Source organism: Eriocheir sinensis, chromosome 39, assembly GCF_024679095.1.
Source record: "Eriocheir sinensis breed Jianghai 21 chromosome 39, ASM2467909v1, whole genome shotgun sequence".
Lineage (NCBI taxonomy): Eukaryota > Metazoa > Arthropoda > Malacostraca > Decapoda > Varunidae > Eriocheir > Eriocheir sinensis.
The window spans coordinates 11377364-11401016 of NC_066547.1; the positions used below are offsets into that span (position 1 = coordinate 11377364).

General features: G+C 43.9%; 1 protein-coding gene across 2 annotated transcripts; it reads right to left on the reverse strand.

Moving 5' to 3' along the window:
* LOC127008982 (nose resistant to fluoxetine protein 6-like) lies at positions 1 to 23520 on the reverse strand. 2 transcript variants are annotated; one of them, XM_050881536.1, is made up of 22 exons: positions 23172 to 23520; positions 22390 to 22652; positions 21424 to 21584; positions 19254 to 19425; positions 18398 to 18572; positions 17811 to 17917; positions 16757 to 16848; positions 14296 to 14404; positions 13335 to 13419; positions 12096 to 12256; positions 11026 to 11188; positions 9912 to 10008; positions 9462 to 9558; positions 7919 to 8048; positions 6486 to 6687; positions 4852 to 4994; positions 4197 to 4308; positions 1815 to 2367; positions 923 to 1366; positions 775 to 848; positions 479 to 552; positions 1 to 404 (listed from the first exon to the last, which is right to left on the reverse strand). In XM_050881536.1, the coding sequence occupies exons 1-18, from the start codon at positions 23244 to 23246 to the stop codon at positions 2315 to 2317; spliced, it is 2397 nt and encodes a 798-aa protein (XP_050737493.1). In that variant the 5' UTR covers positions 23247 to 23520; the 3' UTR covers positions 1 to 404; positions 479 to 552; positions 775 to 848; positions 923 to 1366; positions 1815 to 2314. The 2 variants fall into 2 exon arrangements, with proteins under 2 accessions (XP_050737493.1, XP_050737494.1); XM_050881537.1 differs by having other exon boundaries at positions 23021 to 23255.
* Positions 23521 to 23653: the final 133 nt, after the last annotated feature.

Sequence of the window (23653 nt, forward strand, 5' to 3'; positions counted from 1 at the left end):
TGAGTTCTTAACCAGTTTATTATCATTGTTCACAGCGACACCACACACACACACACACATACACACACACAGTAAAGGAAGAGAGGGCGGATTTTGTCTTGCGCGCACGAATAGGACAGAACAGAAAAAAAAGGGAGAGATAATAAGCCACTAATTAGAATCACCATGCGGAGGGAATCGAACTGGCGACTTGGTGTGGCGTTCGATGGTCGATTGAACTTGTTGATCGTTGCTCCTTACCATTCCTTCCTTCCTTCTGTCTTCCTTACTTTCCTTATTTCCTTCCTTCTTTCCACTTTTCCTTAACATCCATCATCAATATTTATCTTTCTTACTCTCCTACTTTCGTTATTTCCTTCCTTCCTTCTTTCCATTCTTAATTAACATCCATTATCAACATTCATCTTTCTTACTCTCCTACTTTTCTTATTTCCTTCCTTCTTTCCGTTCTTAATTAACATCCATCATCAACATTCACCTTTCTTACTCTCCTACTTTCCTTATTTCCTTCCTTCTTTCCGTTCTTAATTAACATCCATCATCAACATTCATCTTTCTTACTCTCCTACTTTTCTTATTTCCTTCCTTCTTTCCGTTCTTAAATAACATCCATCATCAACATTCACCTTTCTTACTCTCCTACTTTTCTTATTTCCTTCCTTCTTTCCGTTCTTAATTAACATCCATCATCAACATTCACCTTTCTTACTCTCCTACTTTTCTTATTTCCTTCCTTCTTTCCATTCTTAATTAACATCCATCATCAACATTCACCTTTCTTACTCTCCTACTTTTCTTATTTCCTTCCTTCTTTCCGTTCTTAATTAACATCCATCATCAACATTCATCTTTCTTACTCTCCTACTTTTCTTATTTCCTTCCTTCTTTCCATTCTTAATTAACATCCATCATCAACATTCACCTTTCTTACTCTCCTACTTTTCTTATTTCCTTCCTTCTTTCCATTCTTAATTAACATCCATCATCAACATTCATCTTTCTTACTCTCCTACTTTCCTTATTTCCTTCCTTCTTTCCATTCTTAATTAACATCCATCATCAACATTCATCTTTCTTACTCTCCTACTTTCCTTATTTCCTTCCTTCTTTCCATTCTTAATTAACATCCATCATCAACATTCATCTTTCTTACTCTCCTACTTTCCTTATTTCCTTCCTTCTTTCCATTCTTAATTAACATCCATCATCAACATTCATCTTTCTTACTCTCCTACTTTCCTTATTTCCTTCCTTCTTTCCATTCTTAATTAACATCCATCATCAACATTCATCTTTCTTACTCTCCTACTTTCCTTATTTCCTTCCTTCTTTCCATTCTTAATTAACATCCATCATCAACATTCATCTTTCTTACTCTCCTACTTTTCTTATTTCCTTCCTTCTTTCCATTCTTAATTAACATCCATCATCAACATTCATTTTTCTTACTCTCCTACTTTTCTTATTTCCTTCCTTCTTTCCGTTCTTAATTAACATCCATCATCAACATTCATCTTTCTTACTCTCCTACTTTTCTTATTTCCTTCCTTCTTTCCGTTCTTAATTAACATCCATCATCAACATTCATTTTTCTTACTCTCCTACTTTTCTTATTTCCTTCCTTCTTTCCGTTCTTAATTAACATCCATCATCAACATTCATCTTTCTTACTCTCCTACTTTCCTTATTTCCTTCCTTCCTTCTTTCCATTCTTAATTAACATCCATCATCAACATTTATCTTTCTTACTCTTCTACTTTCCTTATTTCCTTTCTTCTTTCCACTCTTAATTAACATCCATCATCAACATTCACCTTTCTTACTCTCCTACTTTCGTCCCTTCCTTACCTGCTTTTATACCTAACATTCACTATTAATATTTACCTTTTTATTATCCTACATTCAATACTTACTTTCTCGTTTACATTCATTTTTTTTATTTTCTACTTTGCTGTCTTTCTTTCATCTTCCTTCCCTCTTCATTCCATCTTCTTTGCATTTTCGTGATTTTCATTCTCAACTTGCATCCTTTTTTTTGTGTGTTCTTTGCTTCCCCTCCTTACTCCTCCCCTTCCCTATTTTCTTTCCGTCATCTTCCTTACTGTTTCTTCTTTTTATCCTCCTGTTCCTGCTCTTGTTCCTTACTCCTTTTCTTCCATGCTTTAATTCCTCCATCTTCCTTCTTATTTCTCCTTTTCTCCTCCTGTTCCTGCTCTTCTTCCTTACTCCTTCCCTTCCACACTTTCCTTTCTTCTTATTCCTCCTTTTCTCCTCTGTTCCTGCTCTCCATACTTTCCTTCCTCCATCTTCCTTCTTATTCCTCCTTCTTCTCCTCCTGTTCCTGCTGCTGTTCGGTTACGGATCGGCCTGTAAAGGAAGGAAAGAAGCAAAGTGGTAAAATTCACACGTTATCATTGGCGTTGTAGTTTTTGTTTGGGGCGTCACGATAAGCTGTGATGACTGAGGGTATATATATCTTCCTTATCATGTAACTCTTTGTCTTCCTGTTGCGTTATGATAAGGTGTAGTAGGATTGAATGATGATTGAATGTAATTGTTTTCCTCTTTCTGTAACTCTTCCTCCTCCTGTAACTTCTCCTCTTCCTGTAGCTCTTCCTCTTCCTGTAACTCCTCCTCTTCCTGTAACTCTTCCTCCTCCTCCTGCCACTCTTCCTGCTCCTGTAACTCTTCCTCCTCCTGTAACTCCTCCTCCTCCTCTAACTCCTCCTCTTCCTGTAACTCTTCCTCCTCCTGTAATTCCCCCTCCTCCTGTAACTCTTCCTCCTCCTGTAACTCTTCCTCCTCCTGTAACTCCTCCTCCTGTAACTCTTCCTCCTCCTCTAACTCCTCCTCTTCCTGTAACTCTTCCTCCTCCTGTAACTCTTCCTCCTCCTGTAACTCTTCCTCCTCCTGTAACTCTTCCTCCTCCTATAACTCCTCCTCCTCCTGTAACTCTTCCTCCTCCTGTAACTCCTCCTCCTCCTGTAACTCTTCCTCCTCCTGTAATTCCCCCTCCTCCTGTAACTCTTCCTCCTCCTGTAACTCTTCCTCCTTCTGTAACTCTTCCTCCTCCTGTAACACTTCCTCCTCCTGTAACTCCTCCTCCACCTGTAACTCCTCCTCCTCCTCCTCCTCCTCCTCCTCCTCCTCCATCCATCCACATCCTTCAACATTCCACATTTTTCAACTTCTCATTTCTTAGTTCCAAACAGAGAGTCACTTTGCCACTTCTCCATCCTTCTTCAGTCGTTCAGTAGTCTTTATCAGCTGTTCTCAACCCTTATGTTACTCTTAAAGCATCCATAATTCATCCGTTAGTCAGCCGAAATTAGTCCTCTCTAACTTTAAAAAAAAACGGAAGCCATCTCACTCCCTTCAAAGTCAGTCCAGATTTTGCCTTCCTTAATCTCTAAATCGGGAATCCCTTTAGTCACCTCTTAAATTTACCCTTGAACCAGTACTAAGTCATGTTCGTTACTTTTCCTTCGCTTTTTCCTAATGTCTTTTCCTTTACCACTTCTCTCTCTTCGTTTGACCTTCCTTCCCTTATTCCTCCTGCTTCTTCGTTTTCCCTCCCTTCCTTTCCCTTATGTCTCTCCCTTTCCCATTCCTTCCTTTTTCCTCTTGTCTTCTCTTTATCCTCCACTCTCTTCGTTTTCCTTCTTCCTGCTTCTTCGTTTTCCCTCCCTTCCCTTTCCTTTATGTCTCTTCCTTACCCATTCCTTTTTTTTCCTCTTCTCTCTTCGTTTTCCCTTCCTTCTCCTTATCCTCCTCACTCCGTTTTCCTTCCTTCCCTTTTCCCTCCTGCCTCTTTGTTTCCCTTTCCTTCCCTTTATTACCTTGTTTCTTCGTTTTCCCTTCCTTTCCTTTTTCGTCCTGTCTCTTCCTCTTCCCTTGCTTCCTTTTTTCCTTCTATCTATTCGTTTCTCTTCCTTCCCATTGTCCTCCTGTTTCGTCGTTTCCCCTTGCTCCTCTTTCCTCCCAGCTCTTCATTTTCCATTCCTTCCCGTTTTTCCTCACTTTTTCCTCCTGTCCTCCCTTTCTCTTTCCTCACTTTTCCCTCTGTCCCATGTTTCCCCTTCCTCTTTCTGCAGCTCCATCACTCTTCATCTCTTCAAAACACCCTATACGCGTAACTCTCTTAATGCCAAGCGCTAATCTCGAGATAAGTTGAGGTCACGCGCCCGAAGACTTACCAGGACGCGGAAGGAGCAGCTTTTCGAGGCCGAGGATGGGCCGCTCCACCGCCAGGTTCAGGGGGATGGCCACGAGGCCGCCCAGGAAGAGGTAACCACACGTCTCGATGGCCTGAGGGAAGCAAAGGAGCTGGTGAGGGAGGAGGAGGAGATCGAGGAGGAGGAGGAGGAGAAGGAAACATAAATACATGGAAACATGGAAAGACAGACAACAGAAAGCCTACTGGTTCATTTCGAGGTTGTCTGGTGTAGAGCCGTGATAGGAGAAGGAGGAGGAGGAGGAGGAGGAGAAGAACAAGAACAAAAAACAACAAAAAACAAGGGCAAGAAGAAAAACAAGAAGAACAAAACCAAGAACATGAACAAAAAAAATATGACCATGAAGAGGAAAAGTAGCTGATAGGAAGAGGAAGAGGAAGAAGAAGAGGAAGCAGTAAAAGAGGAGGAGGAGGAGGAGGAGGAGGAGGAGGAGGAATACAAGGGAACAATGAGTGACATAGAAATAGAAAGAATTTAGAGTTAGAGGGTTTAATTTAAGGAAGGAGAAAAAAATAAAGAAAGGAAGAGGAGGAGAAGGAGGAGAGAGAAACACACGGAAACAAAGAGACAGAGTGTGTTGGTATGCTTCTACGAACACTCCACGAACAGTACTAACCTTGTTGAGATGGTTCACGTAGAGGGGGACGTAGGTTGTGCCCGAGTAGACGATCTGGATGCAGATGGTGACGAGGTAGAGGCTGTAGGTGAGGCGGCTGACGGGCTGTAGACTCGGGTGCGCTAAGATCGAGTTGGCGATACCTAGAGGGAGAAAAATGTTCCAGATTCTTAAACATCTCGGCGCCCTGGCACCCATATTTGACAAGGCTTTCGTAGGAGTTTTGGACCTTTCTTAGTGGAAGTTTTATGAGCCTGGTGATAGTTTGACAAGGCTTCTGTAGCATGAACGTGGAAAAAAAACTCATAAGAACGCCTTTGATGCCCTTTCTGGCCTTTGGAGATGGTATAAGAGGCGGAAGCGTCTGAGAATATCAACTTTTAAAACATCATGTTCGCCTGTTCGTACGCAGCATCCATTTAGTACTCATGACATAAGAAAAGTACTCCTTAAAACTGAAGTGAGGAATACAAAATAAATGTTTGCGCCAAGTTTGAGTTAGCGATGACTAGAGGGAGAGAGAACCATCCCGTGAATGTTTGCTATAGTCCGCCACAAATATGGTCAGTTTAGGTGAGGCTCGAACCTCTTCACAGCGCTGCCCAATACGTCACTGTCTCCCTCATATATCATCTACGTACTATTTGAAATTGTGTATCAAATATTCGGTATACATTAACCTGGTGGCTGCGGGGATCATATTTCTTAATGGTCCCTCTAAGCGAGAAAAATGAGAAAAAATCCTCACTCACACAAACCATTTCATAATAGATATCAAAGCATTTGTGATCAGTTTATGCACCATCTATTTTGGGGGGTTATATCATGGCACAAATTTGGCCCGTCGCTGCTATACGGTAAAGCCACAAATTTGGTCCGTCACTGCTACCGGGTTGAATAAGATTTGGGAGAGCTGTGGCCAGGGAATTCCCCGAGCTGGCCCCGTCTCAATTGACTCCATAACTGAGTCGGAGTATAGTTCGTACGGAGCATCCATTCAGCGGCCATAGCAATAAAAAGGCACTCTCATAAGCTAAGTTGAGGGCTAGAAATGGAATGTTTGATTGGGATGGTGTGCACGAACCGGCGAACGCTTTTTTTCTTTTTATTGATGGGGACTGGTCAACCCCAATCCACTATGGCGCAGGCAAGTGTTTCAAGTGGCGCCATCTTGCTTGGCTCATGTTGCTTCCCGGAGCCCATTTTCTGATCCTCTTTAAAAATTAGAGAGTTCATCTTGAGCCCGATTTGGGAGGAGGACTTCACCGCCCTTCAGAGCAACAGCGTGTCGGTGTGACTGAACTGCATTCCGATAGATGGCATCTTAATCGAGTTTGCAATCTTTGTGATAAAGATAAACATTGTCTTTGTATACTTCCATTTCTCACAGGTGAAAATAACTATTGATAATATAGATGAACGGAAGAATGAATTATTCACTATCAAAATTGAAAGTAGGAATGGTCTCCGTGTCTCTATTTATATTTGAATTTCAAAATCACACACACACACACACACACACACACACACACACACACACACACACACACACACAAAACACACAACCACACCACACCACAACACAACTTCCTACACAAACTCCCCCACACACATTCAATCTCTCACTCACTCACCCCCGTATCCCGTGTGACAGGCAAACACCACCCACAGGAGGGACACGCCCCACGCCAGTCTGCTGAGGCCTCCGTAGAGGATGCTGGCGGCTTGGGGGATGGAGTTATCTTTCTCGAAGGTAAAAACGTTGTAGTCTGCCATGCCAAAGAGAACGGCGAGGGCGATAGCGGCGGAGACCATCCATCCTACAGCCACGGCCACCTGGGGAAGGAGAATGGGGAGGGAGTTAATTTAGGAGCAGATAATAGGAAGGGAGGAAAGAGAGAGAGAGACAATGTTGTTAAGAGGAAGATGTGAAGGGAGGTGAGGGAGGCAGAATGAAAGGGATAGGAAGAGAATGGATTGAAGACGATGAAGATCTGCAGGGAGGTGGAGGAAACAGAAAAAAAGCAGTGTGTTTTGGTGTATGGAGGAAGAAGAGCATGATAGAGAAAAGGAAGCGGAGGTGGAGGATTGGAGAAAATGTTGGAAGGGAAAAAGGGTGGCGTGAAAATGAGAGGAAAAAACAAGAAGATAAGACGTTGGTGCTTTCGTTGAGGGAGTTAAGGATGTCGTTCAGGGAAAGGATGTGGATGATAATGCTTTGCGTGTTAAGGATGCACGGAGGGAATGACTAACATGAAAATTTGATGGAAACTTGGAAGAGAAAACTTACATGTCGAGTGCTGGAGGAGGACGTTAAGAGGAGGGACAAGGAAAAGAGCGAAAACAAGGAGGGGGTATTAAGGGAGAGGGGGAAGAATGGTGTTCAGTGGAGGATGAGGTGGAATTGAGCCAAGAAGAGACGGACACTTGGAACATGAGAAAAAGATCAGCAAGAGGCAGCTCCTGTAAAACCTAGACACCCCTGACGAAGCATAGTGGCGATCAATGCGATTCTAAAAGGTTTGATTGTTTTCTCACTAACAGTTTAAGCAAGAAGGTTGTTCCAGTGGTTGATAACTGCTTGAGAAATAGATCCTGCAGATATCTATACTGCATCGCCTTGCTTGAATTGTTTGACCATTTTTTTGTTTCTAGTTCTCGAGTTAGAAGCAAGCGCAAAAAGCTTGGAGTGATCGACATTAACTGAACTTCTTAAAGTATTTGAAGACCTGTATCAGATCCCCTCGCAGTCGTCTCTTTTTCAACGTAAAAGAGAGGAGGAGGAGGAGGAAGAGGAGGAAGAGGAAAAGGAGGAAGAAGTGGAGGAAAAAGAACAAAACCCAGAACATGAACATAAACAAGAGATGAAGATTAGAGGTATAAGAATTATCTTAATCTTTGCTGACTAAAAATGGAAAGCTTACGAAAGTCTGGGATGTGAAAGAGATGGGAGAGGGAGAAGAGAAGGAAGTACAGGAAGAGAATGAGAAAAAAATAGTGGAAGAGGTGATAGATGGAACTTCAGTTTTAGCCATCGTAGACAGTGGAGACAATACCATCAACTCACCGGGTGTAACTTAAACTTCTTGCCGCGCACCTCCATCAGCAGCCAGCCGGTCCAGATCCCCATGAGGTAGGGGCTGGCGCGCGCCCAGGGAGTCCCGTACAGGTCCACAGTCTTCTTCGGCTCGCCCTGCCTGTATGCGGTCCGTTAGTGAGCTAAGAGAGGGACAGGCTAACAGCGCAACACATAATTCTAAGCTCATGGCAAAGGATCAGAGGCCAAAGGAATAACATTGTTGGATATTCTTACAGGTAAAAGAAGTGATAAAAAGGAGGACACGGGGAGGAATTATGCAACAGAGAATTTCAGACTCAGGAACTCCGGTAAAGGTTCAGATGGCAAAGGAACAACCTCTGGATATGCTTGCAAGTAAAAGAAGCGACAAAAAAGGACGACACGGAGCGGAACACTGCAACAGAGGGTTTTAGATTCATGAACTCGGATGAAGGAACTCGGATAAAGGTTCAGATAGCAAAGGAAAACCCTGCTGGATGTTCTTGCAAGTAAAAGAAACGATTAAAAATGAACACGTAGAAGGGGAGAGTACAAGAAGATGACGGATAGATAAGGGATTTGGAGGGAAAGGCGAGGGTTTATCAAGAAGGAAACATTGGAGTGATAACTATCCTTCACAGCCAGACGGGAAGGAGAGTGACTGGGAAGGAAAAAAGTCGAGGAGATAGAGGAAGAAAATAGGCGTTTTAGTATTAAAGGATAGTACAGGTAGGGGGGGGTATCAGTGAGGCTTGGAGTCGGGGAAATGGAAAGTTAAGAGGCGAATGGTTAGGTTCACCAAAATGCCGGGAACACACAGGAAAGGAAGAGGGAGAGAAAAAAGTAGGAGAATGGGAAGGAGAGCACTTGCGATAGGGATTCTAGATCATCTCTTTCGGCCACCTCTTTGGATTCTTTACAGGAGCAGCGAGTAGCGGGCTTTTTTATTGTTGTTTCCTTTTTTTGTGTGCCCTTGTGCTGTCCTTTGCTGTAATAAAACCCTCAAAGAAATGGATATCTTAAGTAGAAAAGTGAAAGGTTGAGAAAACGAGGAGAGGAGAAGAAGGGACCGTAAGATATGGCTGATTTCCATTACTTTGAATGAAGAGTAATCTCGATAAGGACGCAGATTGGACGGGATATACGATAAGGTGAAGACAGAGGAACGGACTCTTTTAACCCTTGAACAGATGAAGAGTAGAAAGATAAAAAGTTAGAAAGACGAGACGAGAAAGAACTGTAAAATATGACTGAGTGAAAAGTAATACCGAAATGAAGGCAGTGTGGACGGAACATGCAAAGTGAAGAAGACTGGAAATAGACAGAGAATAGAAAGATGAAAAGGTGAATTGGTGGAATGACGAGGAGACGAGAAAGAACTGTAAAATATGAGTGAAGTGAAAAGTAATCTCGAAATGAAGGCAGTGTGGACGGAACTGGAAATAGACAGAGAATAGAAAGATGAAAAGGTGAATGGTAGAATGGCGAGGAGACGAGAAGTAACGGGAGGCCGGAGAGACAATTATTCAGCTGGCGTAAAGATAACACTCACACGAAGGGAACGCCGGGCGGGTTGAGGTCGTTGACGGCTATGGTGATCATGGGGACGGCCACAGACACGAGGGTTACAACGGCCAGCCACACCAGACCTGAGGGAGGGTGGTCAAGGGGTCACACTGTTCTGTAATTGAAGGTCTGACACACACACACACACACACACACACACACACACACACGTACACACATACGCACACATACGCGCACACACGCACACACACACACACACACACGCACACACAGGTAGTAAAGGAAATCTATCTCCTGTTGCAGCTGCTTCGTTTTCTATTTGTCTTGCAGAAAGCTTTGTATAGCGCGCACACACACACACACACACACACACACACACACACACACACACACACACACACATTATGGGAAGGCATATAGCTAAAGGCTTTCACGAATCCAGCACGTGCTCAGATCGTGGGTGAATAGCACTTACCACTCAGTCTCTTCTTCGTGAGCAGCGGCGCGAGGACCAGCGGGGCCACTGCGTACAATTGGAAGTCTACGGCCGTGTACCAGCACTGGGGCAGGCACTGTGGGAGGGAAAAGAAGGGAGAAGGTGTTGAGGCTGCAGGAAAAGGTAAAGTAAGTTACAGAGAGAGAAAGGTGAGGAGAAACTGAGGAAAGAGAAGGAAGAGAGAGTAAGGGAAAGGAAACTAAAGAAAAAAAAGTTAAAAGGAAAGACAGTATGTGTGTGCGTGCGCTAGCCTGGTCAGACACACCAGGTAGAAAAACGGTAAAGTTAATGAAAGAAAAGACTAAGAAAAGGAGAGAAGGAAAAGAGTGGAGGGAAGGAATTTAAACTAAGGAAGAAAACCTGATGATGGAAGATAGACACTGAGTATGTGCGTGCGTGCGTCAGACCTGGACAGATGCAACCAGGACTGGGATGGGGGAATGAATGGAGAGTCACACTGTAGGAAGCAATAATATGGCACCCGCTCCACGCTCCGTTGCATTACGTTTACGGCAATGGAAGCAGCTCAAGGCAACAAAAACAGGAAACAAAATAGCCCGTTAAGCGATGTTGCAGCAAAAAGAAGTCGGTACGAGTGGCCAGAGGAAGGATCAGTTTCAGATGGAAAGGTGACTCGAAAGTAACAACGCAAGTTTAAGATTGATAACACAGATTCGGTGCACACGAGGCTTCACAGTTCCTCTACCAGCTCTCGTGTAAGTCTGAGCTTAGTCATGATAGCTCAGTGATGATGGCGACAATCACTTGGTCAAACGGACGTGAAAATGAAGAAAGAAAGAAAATGAAATAAAAATGGACACGTAAGATGAAATAATATAAATAAAAACTGAAAAAGATAATGAGAAGAAAATTAAAAAGAAAAGGACAAGAAGAGAAATGAAAAATAGCAAAAAGAAAAGAGAAAATTAAATAGAAAAAAAAATTTAAAAGAAAAAAATGGAAAAAATATGAAACAAAAAGAAAAAGGAGAAAGAAACAGAACAGCAATAAAGAATGAATAACCACAACAAACACAGGCAAAAAAAAAAAAAAAACAGACAACACCAAACCCTTGCCGCGCGAAGGTACTCACTGGAGGGCTGACGAAGTTCCCGATGAAGAGCGCGTCCACCCACCAGTTGCTGCGGCAGTTCTCCACGTAGGACCTCTCGATGTTGGCCGAGTAGGGGCCCACCATGGCGAAGCGGAACACTGTGGCCATGGCGGCGCCGGTGATGATGATGGGCGGCGACAACCTGAGGGGGAAGGGCGCCGTCACCATCTTGATCAGTCTGTGTTGTTATCGTTATTTTGTGTCACCTTCGTTATTTGTGGTCGTCTCTCCATCTTAGTCTGGTTCGTATTCTTAGACGCATCCGCCTCTCACATCGACAATTTCCAAAGTCCAAAAAAGGAGATTGATCGGGTTCTTATGCGAATTCTTTTTGGTTCAGGGTGCAGAAAAAGGATCGAACTACCACCAGGGTCAAAAAACTACCTCTGGAAATGCTCAAAACTCCTACGAAAGCCGTGTCAAATGTGTGTTTGTGCGCCGAAATGTTTAAGAATATGACCCTTAGTTTAATGAATCGATTGCTACAGTTACATAGATGACAGTTGGTTAGTTGGTCAGCCGATTAGTCTGAAAAAAATCATAAGTCACGGAAGCCACTGTAAATAGATTTCGCCTGCGTCACTAACGGGCTGGGGTCAGTTACCTAAATCAGTCCTTAATCAATTACCTAAATCAGTCTTTAATTAGTTATCTTAATCAGTCCTGCCAGTCTTGTGTCTTGTGCGTCGTCTTTGTTGTTTGTGGCAGTCTCTCCGTCTTTGCCTAGTCTTAGTTTAGTGAATCGATTGCTTAGTTACCTTAATCAGTCAGTCAGTCAGTCAGTCAGCCAGAGTCATACATCATGGCAGTCACTATAAATACAATTCGCCTTCGCCACATTTGGGCTGGGGTCATCCAATAGGTCCCTCAATAGAGCCTACCGACGCAATGGACAGCACTCAGAAAAAAGTTAGTCATCATTATCAGTACTTAATCAGTTACTTTAATCAGTACTTGTGTCGTTCGTTACTCCGCTATAACCTATTCACCCCCCGGCACCCACTCCCCACCCAGGCACCCACTCCTCTCGCCCCGGTCCCTCGCCTCACCTGATGATGCGATGGACGTAATAAATGAGCCAGTTGACGCGTTTGTTCTTCTCGTTCTCAAGCAGCAGCGTGTAGGCGACGACGAGGCCGCTCATGAAGAGGAACGTGTCCACCGAGAAGGAGGCGTTCACGACGATCTGGTCCAGCACGTCGTCACTCAGCTGCCAAGAGGAAGAGGAAGAAAGAAAGGAAGTGGGTTATGAAGAAGCAAAAGAGGTGGACTACGATGAAGAATGTGATTAAAAGGAAGAGGAGGATACAAATGGTTGCGAGAAGAAGTGAATGGAGATGGTAAGAGGAACAAGTGGGCTAAGATGAAAGACGGGGTTAAAAAGAAATGGGTGATCAAGAGGAAAAGGAAGATACAGAAAACCGCGAGAAGAATTGGACGCAGCTGATAATGTGAGTGAAGAGAAACAACTAAACTAAAATGGAGAGTGTGAATAAGAGGAAGAGGATGAGCAAGAAGAAGAGAAACATATAATCAAAAGAAAGAGGAGGATCAAGAGGAAAGGGAGGATACAGAAGGCTGCTTGAAGAGGTGGATGTAGATAAGAAGAGAATGAAGAGGAGCAGGTGAACTAAGATGGAAGATAAGGTTAAAAGGAAGAAATTGATCAAGAAAAAGAGGAGGATACAATTAAAAGAAAGAGGATCATCAAGAGGAAAGTGATTATACAAAGGCTGCGACAAGAAGTAGATTAACTAATGAGAGGCGAATGAAGAGGAACGTTTGGACAAAGATGGAACATGGGATTGAAAGAAAGAGGTTGATCAAGAGGAAGAACAGGATACAGGCAAAGACAATTCACAAGACTACAAGAGAAGAGGTGGAGGAAAAGGAAGAGAAGAATTCATTGGACTACGAGTATTATAGAGAAAAAAGTCGGTTCAGCAGGAAAGTGAATCAGGGGTAGCAAGTTAAATTCAGAGGACTAAAAATCTGGTCTGAGGAAGCTTATGTGGAATCCGATGCAGAGGAAGGAAGATTCATAAGAGACTATTAGGGAAGAGACGAAGCAAGAGGATTTAGATTAAAAGAAGAAGGTGTAGAATTCTGAGGAAGGTTCAGAAAACACGGGAGCACTCTGGAAGAACGAAACAAGAGACAAGAACGGAGGATACGGCGAGAAACGATTGGATGCCGTGAAGAGGAAACTTATAGGGAGAAGGAGACGAAGGAGGAGGATCATGGGTAGAGCGGGAGAGAGAAACAACAGAAAGACCTTCATCACTTACCTCTGTGTAGTGAACGACGTTGCTGGTGACACTGGCGAGGAACATGTAGCCGTGACCCAACACAACCCAGCCCATGGAGAAGACCCTACAGGCGGAAGGATGGCGAGAGAGAGAGGGAGAGAGAGAGAGAGTAATAGGATCAGCGAACAAGTGTTTTTACGGTAAAGGAAATAGCTCAAGGGCAACAAACGAAGATAAAACAGTAAGGCCCGCTAATCACTCCTCCTGCAAAAGCAAACAGAGGACACTAAACTGATTCTTGGTCATTCATAAGAACCCATTACTAGTAAGTGCATAGAGTAAGAGGAAAGGGAGAAGAAGAAAGATGAATGATGGAGTTAAAAAGAAAAGGCTGATCATGAGGAAAAGGAAGATACAGAAGACCGCGAGAAGAATTGGATGTAGATGACAATGTGAGTGAAGAGAAACAGGTAAACTGAAATGGAGAATGGGAATAAAAGGAAGAGGATGAGCAGGAGAAAGAAAAGGAATGATTATCAAGAGGAAAATGAGAATACAATGAGAGGCTGCTAGAAGAGGTGGATGTAGATGAGAAGAGAATGGAGTATGGAGTAAATTGTTGTTGTTAATTAAAGATCCAGTAATAATGAGCATAATTGGGAGTGTACACAATAGTTACGCGTGGCAGCGGTCTCATCTCCGTCCCATTACCCCTTTGAGTCTGCAAGAGCTAATAAGATGGTGCGTTGTCCATAGAAACGAGAATGCTGAAGTATCTATCTATCCCTCTGTGACTTAGCGATCCATTCAGCTCTCCCTCGTATTACGCCTATGCTTCAAATTTCGGGAATAGAAAGATAAAGAACTTCAACCTCTTAGGAAACACAAGGGCAGAGTATTGGGTGTCTTTATGAATTAAGAGCAAATGAGTGAGATTCCTCGAGGCAAAGGTTAGGAATTGGCCTCTCAGGAGTACAAGGCTGGACGGTCGTGTCTTTACCTCAAGCCGTGCAGACACGAAATGACGTCCGGGTGTTCCTTGGGCCTGATGGTGAATGTGCTCCTCATGTTGCTGTACGCCGAGAACACCAGCAGGAACTTGAGGGGCCCTGGCGATGAGAAGAAGAATAAATAAACATGACCACCAGCAGGAACTTGAGGGGCCCTGGCGATGAGAAGAAGAAAAAATAAACATGACCACCAGCAGGAACTTGAGGGGTCCTAGTGATGAGAAGAAGAAAAAATAAACATGAACACCAGCAGGAACTTGAGGGGCCCTGGTGATGAGAAGAAGAAAAAATAAACATGACCACCAGCAGGAACTTGAGGGGCCCTGGTGATGAGAAGAAGAAAAAATAAACATGAACACCAGCAGGAACTTGAGGGGCCCTGGCGATGAGAAGAAAAACAATAAACATGAACACCAGCAGGAACTTGAGGGGCCCTGGTGATGAGAAGAAGAAAAAATAAACATGACCACCAGCAGGAACTTGAGGGGCCCTGGTGATGAGAAGAAAAACAATAAACATGACCACCAGCAGGAACTTGAGGGGCCCTGGTGATGAGAAGAAGAAAAAATAAACATGACCACCAGCAGGAACTTGAGGGGCCCTGGCGATGAGAAGTAAATAAATAAACATGAACACCAGCAGGAACTTGAGGGGCCCTGGTGATGAGAAGAAGAAAAAATAAACATGACCACCAGCAGGAACTTGAGGGGCCCTGGCGATGAGAAGTAAATAAATAAACATGAACACCAGCAGGAACTTGAGGGGCCCTAGTGATGAGAAGTAAATAAATAAACATGAACACCAGCAGGAACTTGAGGGGCCCTGGTGATGAGAAGAAGAAAAAATAAACATGAACACCAGCAGGAACTTGAGGGGCCCTGGTGACGAGAAGTAGATAAATAAACATGACCACCAGCAGGAACTTGAGGGGCCCTGGCGATGAGAAGTAAATAAATAAACATGAACACCAGCAGGAACTTGAGGGGCCCTGGCGATGAGAAGTAAATAAATAAACATGAACACCAGCAGGAACTTGAGGGGCCCTGGCGATGAGAAGTAAATAAATAAACATGAACACCAGCAGGAACTTGAGGGGCCCTGGCGATGAGAAGTAAATAAATAAACATGAACACCAGCAGGAACTTGAGGGGTCCTAGTGATGAGAAGTAAATAAATAAACATGAACACCAGCAGGAACTTGAGGGGCCCTGGCGATGAGAAGTAAATAAATAAACATGAACACCAGCAGGAACTTGAGGGGCCCTGGCGATGAGAAGAAAAACAATAAACATGAACACCAGCAGGAACTTGAGGGGTCCTAGTGATGAGAAGAAAAACAATAAACATGAACACCAGCAGGAACTTGAGGGGTCCTAGTGATGAGAAGAAAAACAATAAACATGAACACCAGCTGGAACTTGAGGGCGATGAGAAATAAAAATACAAACATGAATGATCCCGGGAAGAAGAAAACAAGGAGGCCATTGCGTCTATTCTTGGACACACAAACTCTCATGAAACAAGTGTGTGTGTATGAATGCAAAAAGAAAAGAAAATGCCATTGACTGTGCGGATAAAAAATGAATGCTACCTATATGCAAAGGTACAAAAATCACAATATTTGCATGAGGGAAAAAAAGTTAGCGCTTGTGTGCAGAAAAGAGAAAAGGAAACTATATTTTGCAGTGCGCGGAGAAAATGAAAGAAATAAGATTATGTGCGAGTGATTTTTGTTTGTTTGTTTGTTTGTTTCTGTGTAAATGAAGACAGAAATTAATTACTTACTTGGCCTCACAAAAGAAAGTGGGATTTGTTTGTTGTTGTTTGTTTCCGTGTGAGTAAAAATACAAATGAATTAGCACTCATAAAAGAAAGCGGGATTTTTTGTTTGTTTGTTTGTTTGTTTGTTTGTTTTCGTGTGAGTAAAGACATAAAGGAAACGGGAAATTTTGATCAGTCATGAATTCCGAATCAAAACCTTCCAGAGTGCTTGAACGAAACCCTTTTTAACAGATCAAAGCAGTTCGCGCCAAAGAATAACGAAACAAAAAAACAAAAGATTAAACTTAAATGCAGGAACAAGATAACATGTTTTTTGTCTTTAGTGTTGATAGCAAATGGATACAAAGACGATAGTGAACTTGCATGAGAGGAAGAAAAAACTTATAAAGAATCCAGCACGTCGTCACTCAGCTGCCAAGAGGAAGAGGAAGATAGAAAGGAAATGGGTTATGAAGAAGAAAAAGAAGTGGACTACGATGAAGAATGTGATTAAAAGGAAAAGGAAGATACAAATGGCTGCGATAAGAGGTGAACGGAGACGGTAAGAGGAACAAGTGGACTAAGATGAAAGACGGGGTTAAAAAGAAAAGGGTGATCAAGAGGAAAAGGAAGATACAGAAGACCGCGAGAAGAATTGGACGCGCTAAGAAGACAAATGATAGTTTTTACCTTTCCGTAGCTCATGTTTCTCGAGGTGGTTGATGCACAGGTCGACGACAGCAGCGGCGAGCAGGACGGCGAAGAGAACGGAGAGGAAGGAACTGTGTGGGGAGGAGGGAGAGGGGAGGAACTTGAGGTTGTTGAGATGGGGAGAGACGGACAAATAGAGAGAAAGAAGGATGGAAAAAAAGAGGAAAAGGGGAACACTAGAAGGGGAAAAAAGGAGAGAATGGAGAGGAAGGAACGGTGAGAGAGGGGAGGAAATCTGAGGTTGTTGAGATGAGGAGAGACGGACAGACAGAAAGAAAGAATGATGGAAGAGAGGAGGGAAAGGAGAAAGGAAGACAGACAGGACGGATAGCATGGAGAGGAAGGAACTGTGGAGGGGGAGAGGGAGAGGGGAGGAACTTAGAGGCTGTGAAGATAGGGAGAGACGGACAAACAGACAGAAAGAAGGATGGAAAAGAGAAAGAAGAGGGGAAAGGAAGAAGGAAAAGAGACAGGCTCCCATATATTCATCCATTTAGCTGTTCAACCAGTCCTACCAACCATATTATATCGCCTATTCATTCACTATTCTCCCCTCTTTCCCATTCATTCAGCCATCCATCTACCTAACAGACAGAGGGGTGGAAAAGAAAGGTAAAGGAGAAAGGAAGAAGGAAAGGAGAGATACGCAGGTTTCCATTTATTCATCACTCAATCTATTGCTTATTCACTCACTGTCCTCTCCTCGTTCCCATCCATCCATTCGTACATCTAGTAATCTACCTGTCTACTTTTTTTTTCCTTATAGCAAAGGAATAGCTAAAGGGCAAAACCAAAATAGACAAAGAACCCACCAAGTATTGAAGGGAAAGTAGAATAGAGCGGCCAGAAGAGAGGTCAATTTCGGAAGGAGGGATTCTTGACGCTCCTCTGTTAAAAGAATCTATTGTCTACTATAAAGCGAATCAGACACGCCTCCAACAACCAAGCCCTTCAAATAAACCCCTTCCTCTCTCTTTCTAACCCCCTTCCCTTCACCGCCACCCCCACCACCACCATCAGACATTAGACTCACATAAAGAAGATGTCTCCGTTAGTGAATTCGATGGGTTCGTCCTCCAAGTGACAGTCCACGAACTTAGCTGTCTTCCCCACCGGCTGCAGGGCGTCGTCAATGCTCGCCTGAGACAGAGGGGTTACTTTTTTAGGTCTATAGTGTTTTAACCAGAGAGGAGAGGGATAAAGGAGGAGGAAAATGAGAAGATTGAGGGGGAAGAGGAAGAGGAGGAGGTTGAGAAGGAGGAAGAGGATGAGGAATTTTAAGACTGGTTAAATTAAGTATATCAGGCAGTTACTTAATCCCACCACCTTCCTCCCTTCCCTCCTTCCCTCACTCCTTCCATGACTTCATCCTCCCCACGCCCCTCCCTAACTTCACTCCCCGACCCCTCCACCCCTCACTCCCTCCTTTCCTCACCCCTTCTCTTACTCGATCAACTTATCCCTCTCTCCCTTCCTCTATTCCTCAACCCTTCCCTCACTCCATCACCCCGACACCCCTCACACTTCATCCCCCTACAACCTTCATCCCCTCCCTCACTCCATCACCCCGACACCCCTCACACTTCATCCCCCTACAACCTTCACCCCCTCCCGCCTCACCCTCAGGTCCTCAGCGGTGCAGGAGGACGGCATGCAGGTTCCATAGGTAAAGATCGGCGGCACCTCCTTGTTGACCATCGCCACGCCCACTCTGGGGTCGTGCATGCCCAGGGCCTTCCATATGCCAGCGCTCTCGTCCATTGCCTCATCGGACTTCGGCGACTGCTTGAACTCTCTGCGTTGACGGAAGGAAAGCAGGAAGAGGAAGATCAGAAGCTTTTGTCGTTAGTAAAATCATACATCCATACGTATAATAGTAATGAATAAATTAATTAACATATTTGAGAAATGCAGCGTTGTAGTTGGTGGGTTTATTATATTTTTATTGGTTGTGGTATTGCTACATTTGAATTCGTTTTCCTGTTGATGTTCGTTATGATAAATTCCCCTCAACTAAAAGGTATCTGTAATTAAATAAGAGTGCTATGCAGTCGATGATTATGGCACACACACACAAAAAAAAAAAAAATAGCAGCAATCGAAGAATACATATGAAAATATTTTTAAAAAGTCTTGAAATGGTGGAAAAAGCACAGCAGATAGATCGAGGCACAGAGCGAGCGTGAGGAGAAGGGCGATTCATTAAGAGTGAGAAAACAATGGGGAAAAATATATCACCCTGGCAGCGAGGCCAAGAAAGAGGCTCAGTTTAGCTTCCTTTCTTGTTGCTGTCTTTGTTTTTTGCCCTTGAGTTGCCTTCCTTGTTTAAAAAAATATATATATCACCCTGGTAGCGAGGGCAAGAAAGAGGCTCAGTTTAGCTTCTTTTTTTGTTGGTTTTTGTTTTTTCCCCCTGAGTTGCCTTCCCTGTTTAAAAAAATAATAATAAAACACGCGGCGTCTACGATAAACTCACTCAACGGAGACGAGACAGTAGCGGCCGCGGAAGATCACGTTGAAGGGCGGCACGGCGACCGGGGAGCCAATGTGTTCGTCGGCCACTATGTGGGTACACTCCTCCTGTAACCCCCACGGCATGACGTTCCCGTAGAGTATCCCGTCCGGCACCTTCCCCCAGGAGTCAGGCACTGCAGAGGGAGACGAAGGAGCCTGAGGGTGGCGCTGGTGAGAGCCGCAGATTAAGAGAATTTGGTGAACTATCATAAGCGCCATATCAAAAAAAAGAAATTCAAAATGATGATGAGATAGTGTTTTTTTGTGTGTGCGTTTGTGCTTCAGGTACTTCTACGAGATCCTGACGATACCCAAAGCACAAAAAAACACTTGTATTAACAGCATCACTTTTATTATCGCGTGTCTATTTTGGTAACAACAGCAAAAAAACAAAAACAAAAATCTGCATCAATTTGTATTACTTGCGGTATTTTTTTTCTTTTACTTTTTTTGTCACTTTTAATATCGCGTGTCTCTTTTGGTAACAGCAGCAAAAAAAAAAAAATCTCAGCATCAGTTTGTATTACGTGCGGCATTTTTTTTATTTTATTTTATTTCTTTTGGTAACATGGCGCCTGTGATCAAGCTGGCCAGACTCTCCCGATAGATGGCTCTGGTGCTGGTGAGGACTGAGGCGGTGGTGATGGGGACGGCACGTGTGTGTGGAGGTGGTGCAGTTAATAAGATAAAGATGATGGTCATAGTTTAGTTGAGTTACGTATTTTACTGTGAGGAACGATTCCGAGGGAGGATCTCAGTGTTTTCTTTGTGGGAGAAGCATATTGCGAACGCTTTTGTTATTACACATTTTTTAGGCCTTGAGCTGCCTCCACTTAACTTGAAAAAAATAAAACGTGATTAAAGCTAAGGAAAACTACGCAAGGGAAAAGAATCACCACAACCTTCACGATGACAAACGGACAGAGACTGATGTACACTATGGGAGAAGCATGTTACGAGCGCTTTTATTATTACATATTTTTTAGGCCTTGAGCTGCCTCCACTTAACTTGAAAAAAATAAAACGTGATTAAAGCTAAGGAAAACTACGCAAGGGAAAAGAATCACCACCACCTTCACGATGACAAACGGACAGAGACTGATGTACACTATGGGAGAAGCATGTTACGAGCGCTTTCATCATGTCATTATTACTCTTTGAACTGGCTCCTCTCATACAGCGAAGAATAAAATGCATGGACGAACAAAAATATAAAAAACGAAGCTGAGCGAAGAAAAAGAACCACCACCGTTATGAAGACAAACAAGAAAAGAGACTAAAAGTAAACGTGAGAAGCTTTGAGAGGATTTTTGTAATGCGATGAATCAGCAATCAGCGGTCACTCGATCCACGCCACTCGGTTTGTCAAAGTAATCAGCCACCATCTTGATAAACTACGTTCGTACTTTGAGTGTGTGTGTGTGTGTGTGTGTGTGGGTGTGGGTGTGGGGGTGTGTGGGGGTGTGTGTGGGGGGGGTGTCATAAGCGACTGATAACTGTTTCTATGTTTACGCTCTCCCCGCTCATATTATAGAATGTCATGCTCGCTTTTTTTTTTTTTTAGTTTTCTTTAAGCTAAAATATCTTTACTTCCACTTCACTTGACTTCCATTGACACACACACACACACACACACACACACACACACACACACACACACACATCTATTTCGTGTAGGAGATGTTTGTGGGTTTCGTAAGCACGCGGCTCATCTCAGTGTTGTGCCTTTCTTTAGAGGTTTGGTTGATACTAGACAAAGAGGCGACCTGAACTGATAAGAAATGTGTGTGTGTGTGCTTGTTGTGGGTGTATGTGTGTGTGCGTGTGTGTGTGTGTTTTTGGTAATGGTGCTTGACAAATAAGCGAAAAATGTGCAGAAAAACAGTAACAATAGGAAAAATAAGTTAAAAGAATATATTAAAACCGAGAGGTGAAAGAAATATACAGAAAAAAAAACAAATGAAAAAATAAAAATAAAAATGACGACGATTGAAAAATGACAAAACAAAAACGAAGCTAAAAATATGAATAAATAAACGAATAAACAAACAAACCTGCAAACAACAACGATTACAACCCCACCCACTATGTCAAACAATAATAATAACAATAATAATAATAACTGAACTCACTCGTGGACGGCCAGAACCTTCCTTTAGCAAACACCGCCTCCAGTATGTTAGGGTTGATCCAGGTCCGAATGAGACTCAGCACATCCCTCCGACACTCCCTGTTGCTCACCACGCCGGGCACAGGGGTGGGGAGGTACACGCCGAAGACACTTTCTATGCCTCTGCAACACACAACACACAGAGGCCATAAGAACATAAGGTACTCGCCGAAGACACTTTCCATGCCTCTGCAACACAACACACAGAGGCCATAAGAACATAAAGAACAGGCCAAAGACACTTTCCATGCCTCTGCGACACACAACACACAGAGGCCAAAAGAGCATAAGGAGTCTGCAGAAGGCCGGTGGTGAGCAGTCAAAACGAGAAAACTCATAAGGGAGGGAGAGGTTACGGGTGGACAGGACGAGAGGGATTGATAAGAAAGGGATGGAAGAGATGACAGGATAGGAAGGCGTCCCGAAACCCTCTTGACATCATGTTGAGGGAGAATGTGCAAGTATTATGGTTTGAGGAAATTATGTAAAAGGAAGAATGGCACGTGAGTAAAGGACCGAAGGGTGAGGAATTTTAAGCTAAGTGTATGAAATAGAAGGTATAATATACGTTGGGAAGGATGAGATTGTGAGAGGGGAACATGGCCGTCATTAAAGGATATTGACTTAGATGTTACGAGGTTGATCAAGTAGGTGAGGAGGAGGAGGAGGAGGAGGAGGAGGAGGAGGAGGAGGAGGTGGGCAAGTGGGCAAAGGGGTCAAGAATCTACTAATATAGGTCAGCGAATTCATAGCTAGTCGTAACCATACAAAACGGTTAGAAATATAGAAACAGATAGATAGATAGATTGATTGAAAGATAGATGGATACATAGATAGATGTTTTTTCTCTAATCCAAAGTTACATCCTCTACTAAATACAAAGTCCATGGGTCTACTGAAACAAATTAAAATAACATATCATACTCACGCTCTCGTATTCTCTTTCCCCAGCAGGAGCTTCGACATTCCTTGCGACGCCTTGTAAGCTGACGCACGAAACATGTCCTCAAGATTCACCTCCGGGTTCTTTGGTAGGGGCCAGAAGGATCTCGTGGTGTTCCCGTCCCCCTCCGCCATCACCCCCGCCGTCAGCCCCACCATCACCACCATCGCTGCCGCCGTCCCTGTCGCTCCTCGGCACCACCGCTCCTTCATCCTCGCGCCCCCTGAGCCTGTCTTTGGCCGTCTGAGCTGCGGCGAGAAGACCAAAGTGGAAGAAAGGTGAGGTTTCTGTATCAGTGACAATCTCTCTCTCTCTCTCTCTCTCTCTCTCTCTCTCTCTCTCTCTCTCTCTCTCTCTCTCTCTCTCTCTCTCTCTCTCTCTCTCTCTCTTTCATCAATATACAGTATAGCCTATTCATCTAGCTAGCTACCTCCATCCCTCCTTCCTTACCTCCATATATCCCTTTCTATCTATTTATCCTTATCATGCCTCATTGAGACTGAAGGTCTCTTGGACCAAAACCGAGGTCCAGCCGTTTGGAGGCTTGCTGGATGACACATTTCAGTCTGTTCATGCACGTGATGAGGAAGTCGAAGTCACCAAAACCTTCACATACCTTGGTAGCGTAGTGCATAACAATGGCGAGTCTTAGAAGTCACTCGACGGATTGAACTGGCCTAATTGCTCGATACGAGTATACGGCGTTGTCGATGTCTATGCAGGCGGACAAAGTTTCGAATCTAAGTCGCCTGTGCTCCCTGTCTTACTGTATGGCTGTGAGACATGGAGACCTGGGAGAGGTGTGTCGATTCCTTTGGTACCAAGTGCCTTCGCACGATCATGGAGTATCGCTGGAATGACCTTGTAGAACCAGCGACTACTCCGTGAAACTGAATCGAGCCCTGTTAAAGCTAAGCCCGTGAACGTTAACTCCGGCTATATGGGCACGCGGAGCGTCTCCCGTACGTCGAACCTGCTCACAGGGTTGTTTCTGTGCGAGACAACCTTCATGACTTGCCCACATGGCTGAGGCAAGTCAGCCGATATTGCCGGGAGGGACTTGGGATGGATAGGGCAGCTGCGTGGGAGCTTGCTCGGGGTGACCGCCGGGAGTATGGACGGCGAGTGAGTGAAGCGATGCCCCCCGGACGTATGCTCCCCATTAGTTAGTTAGTTAGTAAATCAGTCTGCCATATCTATCCCTTTCTCCCCTCCCTTGCACAACCTTGTGTTTATCATAACAGTAACC

What these genes read in the sequence shown, in the direction of transcription:
- LOC127008982 (XM_050881536.1), bottom strand. Translation starts at nt 23,246, where the DNA reads ATGATCGTGCGAAGGCACTTGGTACCAAAGGAATCGACACACCTCTCC. An exon ending in GCACCGCTGAGGACCTGAGG is followed by an intron (nt 17,918 to 18,397) that starts GTGAGGCGGGAG and finishes CCTCTGTCTCAG; the next exon opens with GCGAGCATTGACGACGCCCT. An exon ending in CACGAAGAAGAGACTGAGTG is followed by an intron (nt 9,559 to 9,911) that starts GTAAGTGCTATT and finishes ACCCTCCCTCAG; the next exon opens with GTCTGGTGTGGCTGGCCGTT.